Below are 5,126 nucleotides of genomic sequence, written 5' to 3'. Positions count from 1 at the left end.
CTTAGAAGTGTTAATTTTGAGCCGGTTGAACCATTGACTAATTAACAGTTGCAAACTCTTGAGTTTAATCAATCTAATTTTGATTCAAACTCGATTTCAAATATGCTTATGATCAGATCTATCTCTAATGAATCAAATCAAACTTAATTGAAATTAATAGTAGCAATTTGATGCCACGATTAACCTGCAAGAAAAATCTTTATTTTGTTCAAAACTACAGTTCATTAATCAAGAATAAGAACACAAAACATGAGATTCTCTTATAAGGCTTGGAATGTCAAATGACCTTGTAGTGGCCAAGGGAATAAAAACTCCAAGCAAGAGCTTTCTAGATATTGAAAGAGAGATGACAAAGGCAGGCCTTGCTGGTTTTTGAGTTTTTCTTTATTTTATTTATTTATTTTTTTTTTGGCTACTTGTGATCAAAGCTGTCCCTTGTGGAGGAAAAAAGAAAAAGAAAGAAAAACAAGAGTCCATATTCTTTTCAAGATTTAGTAATGGAAATAACAGCCCATAAAAAAGTATAGGCAATTTATAATTAAATTCTTGAAATATAATAAAATTTACATATTAATCCCTATTATATCTTAAAAATTTAATTTTATTAATAAATTAATTTATACCGTCTATATTGATTGTTAATTATTTTTTTAATTTAAAAATAATTTAATTGATGAAATTTTAGTTTATCAACAAAATAGTTCCTAAAGTTTTATTTTATTAGTAAAATAATTCTTTTATTTAAATTTTATATTTAAGTAATTATTTATTTTACATTTAAATGATTGTATAAAATTATTTAAAATAAATTCATATAATATTTAAATATAAATAAATAGTTATTCAAGTATAAAAATTTAGATGTAGATACTAATAAAATTTTATGGATTAAATTAATTTAAATTAAGATAAATAATAATAGAGACTAATTTATTAACATAATTAAACTTAGAATCAAATTATTACTTAAAAATATATAAGGATTAAGAATTAATTTATAGATTTTGCTATATCTCAGAAACTTAATCAAATAATTGATCAAATGATAATTTATTAACCTGTTGTTCATTTACAAAACCATTGGTTTAGCACCCATTAATTATCCCACTGAATTGATACACCAAATGAAAATCATGACCAGAGGAGATAGTCATTAAGGGTATGATTCAAATGGATTTGGCTAAGAGCACTAAAATAGAATAATCAGATATTGGTCCCAAACAGTCCAATACAAGTCAAATAGAAATGAATAGAAAAGCATTCTGTCTCCTAACTTTATCATGAAAATGCAATATGCATTATTTTCTCTCTTTATTTCTTTTGTTTTAATCCTTACCCTAATTCAGAGAGATGGGGAAGAGAGGTACCAAAAAGAATAAAGAGCCATATGCAATAGTACAAAGAAATTAAATAAAGCAAAGATCTTAAAAGAATGACACACACTCTCCAAAGGCGGCTTTTGATAAAAGAAAGAGGCAAAGAGCTGCATCAAAGAAAGTTTTCCTCTCAAACAACCCCCTAAAGGAAGGGTAATAATTTAACAGGATAAATTATAGGAAGTAACCAGTGTATTGAAAAATTGCGTATTTATTAGTTGTCACTTAAATTTAAAAATGAAAAAATTATTAGATATATATTATTTATTATAATCACATGAGATTTATTATTTATATTATAAAAAATAATATTTTTTTATAAGAAAAAGAATATTATTTTTATATATATTGAAAATATTTTATAATTTTTTTATCACTGTTTTATATAGGATACTCATATACTAAAAATATTTAATAATTTATCATTTAATAATTAATAAAAAAATTGAATTATTAACTAATCCCTTTGATTTGAAGGGAAATAAGTGCAAATCCAAGATTATAGTTATTTATTTTTAATTAGTGTACAGAGTAAAGGACTAGATTTTTGTTTCTTAAGTTACACAAACCCAGAAGCTGCTGCCACTCTGCAATTCAATCTTCCTCTACTTATCACCTCAGTCTCCTTGTAAACACTGTTTATAGTTACTATTATCCCTAATTCTCAATCAAGATGTTCTTTACACATCATAAAGAGAGTGTTAGAAAGATTTGAGGGTCCTACAAACCTAACTAGCACAACCATTGAGAAAAATCACAAAGCACTAAGTTGGGGAGGTGACCACCTTGACAAGTGTCAAAAGGGATTTAAGTTTGTGCGAGTTTCTTAGTCAAAATTTATTTTTCCGCTCTATTTCCAGCAACCAATTTGCCACGTATTTTATATTGCTTTTGTAGTTTTGTTTTGTTTTGTTCGCATCTAATTAAGCACACATGCCAAAAGCCCATAAAAGTTGCCAATATGTCATTAATCCACATTTAAGTTTACTCAACAATATTAATATTTTTAATAATTAATAATTAATTATTTTAATAATTATTAATAATTTTATTAATTTTTAATAATTAATTATTTATATAATAATTTAAAATAAAAATATTTAATAAAAATAATAATAATATAAACTTATTGGTTTGATCAAAATATTTTCTTATTTTTAAAAATTAAAAAAAATAATTTTTTATAAATCACCTTCTTAATTTTTAAATAGTATAATTATAATATAATATTTTAAAATTAAAATATTAAATATTACCTTAAAATTATTATACAAGACTTAATAAGTTAATATTTTCAATCATGTTAAAAAAGTAATTAAGAGATACAATAAAAAAAATATTTCAAAATTATTTAAATTCATTTAAATATATAATATTTATATATTTAATGAATATCTAAACAAAAAATTTCTTAAAAAGAAGGCCATATTAACAACTAAACATTACACGGCTAGCATTTATATATAAACTTCTGAGAACAACCTTGAAAGAGTAAAATACACAAAGAAAGCTAAATCACACACCCCCAACTAAAGAGAAAACCCCCTTCAAAACCCTCATCGCCCCTCCTATTTTCCCCTAGCTATTATAATTTTTACCAATCATATATCTACTTATATTACAAAATTTTACCCCCCTAGACTTACTTATACAAGAAGTATAAGTTCCAAGTGTTGATTCCACCATTTGTTTCCGAATTTTCACATGATTGAGCATGCATTTGGATTTTCGTCGCTAAAAATCTCAAATGAATCAGACGGCTGTGATGGATCTGCGTCCAAATCGGACGTTGGAAGTTCACTTGCCGACCCCGGATGCATGCGCACGTATGAATACGCTGGGGGATAGACTGATGCACCGTAGCTAGTACTGGGGTGCGCTGTATTGTAATGCGCGGCGTGCACTGGAGGAGGTGCATAGTAATGTGGTGGGTATTGATACACGTGGTGATTCGGAGGGCTGTGATTGATAGGATAGCCAACAGAGCCTTGACCATCACCTTGACTAGGTGATCCAGTGCCTGCTAATGCATCACCAGAATGTTCACCCTCATCAACATTGTCATTATTCCCTTTTTGCCCCTTCTTTTTCTTCTTTTTGCTTCCACTGCCACTTTTCTCTGCACCACCCTCATTTTCACTGCTGCCTTTCTTGTCGGCCACCGGTGAAGGGCTATTGGCCGGTGAGGCCTCAGGTTGTTTTACTTCTATCTTCACCTCCTTCATTTGTCCACCGGCGGCGGCTTTACTGGTTGTGCCGCCTTCGCTAGGTTTGGCAACATTAATAGTCTCTGGGTTTTTTTGGGTACTTCCATTTTCAGGAGCTTTAGAAGGATCTTGAATTTGTACTGCTTCAGTTTTCACAGTTTGTTTCTCTTTTTCACCCCCTTCATCACCGCTTTCTTCGTCGCTTAGTTTCTCTTTACCTTTTTCTTTCTCTTTATTTTTTGATTTTCCTTTCTTTTTCTCCTTATGATCAGCTTTTTCAGGCCATAGCTCTGCATGCTTCCCTGCCTTCACCAGTTTCTTGATCAAAGTATCTGCATCTACATTTCCCAGTACTGTGACCTTTTGTTGTCTTAAATCAATTTCCGTGGTGTAAACACCTGCAAGAATGAACAAGCTCAACATGAGTAGAGACAAATATCGTAAAATCAACAAGGCTAGATAGATGTCGCATAAAAAAGAACCGAAAATGACAAAGGAGGTCTGAAATTAAGGAGAATGAACGAAACCCACTTGGGAATTAAAATCGAGAAACAAGTTTGAGATTTGTTGCTTCAGCTAAATACTGGACGGAGAATATAATTAATGATAGCTTTAAAGAAAGTTAATTTGCAAGTAAAAAAAAACCCATATGAAAAAAATGAGATAGTCTAGAAATTCTGGCAAGAACATCACCGTAAAACCAAGAAATAATAACCGAATGTATGATTTTGGTGGTTACCGTCAATATTTGTTAGGATCTTTTTGACTTTCCGTTTGCAGCCTTCACAATGACAATGAATCGAGACTTTCAACACCAATGTCTAAAGAGACATAGAAATTGAAGTTAGAAACATACAAAGAATCAAAATTTCTCCGGAAACATGAAATCTTTTTGTTGGAGATGTAAATATCATCATCGTGCTTCACTTACCTTGGTCTTGAGACGTGATTCTGGATTTCCTTCCACTACTACTTCTTTATTAGCTTCTGTTTTTGGTTCAGCTTTGGCTTCAGTCTTCCCTTCTGCCGCCATTTGGGGAGGTGATGATGGGTGCATGAGGAGGGTGAGAGAGGAAAGGAAAGGAAGGGAGAGAAGAAGATGCAAGGGAATGCTTAAGAAAAAGGGAAGCGCGAGAACGGAGAAGGGGCTGTAGAGAGGGGAAAGGAAGTAGGACCTAGGGGTTGGTGTTTGATGGGGTGGCAATAGTAAATCTGCTGGTGATGGCCACTGATGATTGAAATTATTTATAAATTTGGCTTCTTTTTTTTCCTTTTGGCGGGTGCCTATCAATTTGGCATTTGATGCTTTACATATTTATATAATATTATATAATAAACTTTCTCCAAAGCTGAAAAAGAAACTACAGATACTGGTCACTAACAGCAAGGAATGAGGATTGCAGTGCACTTGATACTCTTTGCTTAATGCTTTTTAAGCAAGGGAAAAGCAGATTACATTGCATTTTCTACTTTAATAAGTACAAATTAAACAAATTTATAAATGAACATTTGTGGAAATGGATATTTAATATGGGGAAAAGGA

General features: G+C 30.6%; 1 protein-coding gene across 1 annotated transcript; it reads right to left on the bottom strand.

The window, feature by feature from the left end:
* Positions 1-2,804: 2,804 nt before the first annotated feature.
* Positions 2,805-4,841, bottom strand: LOC110659763 (heavy metal-associated isoprenylated plant protein 35). The gene is made up of 3 exons (XM_021817805.2): positions 4,515-4,841; positions 4,323-4,404; positions 2,805-3,981 (listed from the first exon to the last, which is right to left on the bottom strand). The coding sequence occupies exons 1-3, from the start codon at positions 4,638-4,640 to the stop codon at positions 3,077-3,079; spliced, it is 1,113 nt and encodes a 370-aa protein (XP_021673497.2). The 5' UTR covers positions 4,641-4,841; the 3' UTR covers positions 2,805-3,076.
* Between the last annotated feature and the right edge of the window lie 285 nt (positions 4,842-5,126).

Source organism: Hevea brasiliensis, chromosome 5 (genome assembly GCF_030052815.1).
Source record: "Hevea brasiliensis isolate MT/VB/25A 57/8 chromosome 5, ASM3005281v1, whole genome shotgun sequence".
Taxonomy (NCBI): Eukaryota; Viridiplantae; Streptophyta; class Magnoliopsida; order Malpighiales; family Euphorbiaceae; genus Hevea; species Hevea brasiliensis.
The sequence above is the reverse complement of the archived record's forward strand: the minus strand, read 5'-3'. Positions and strand labels throughout refer to the sequence as shown.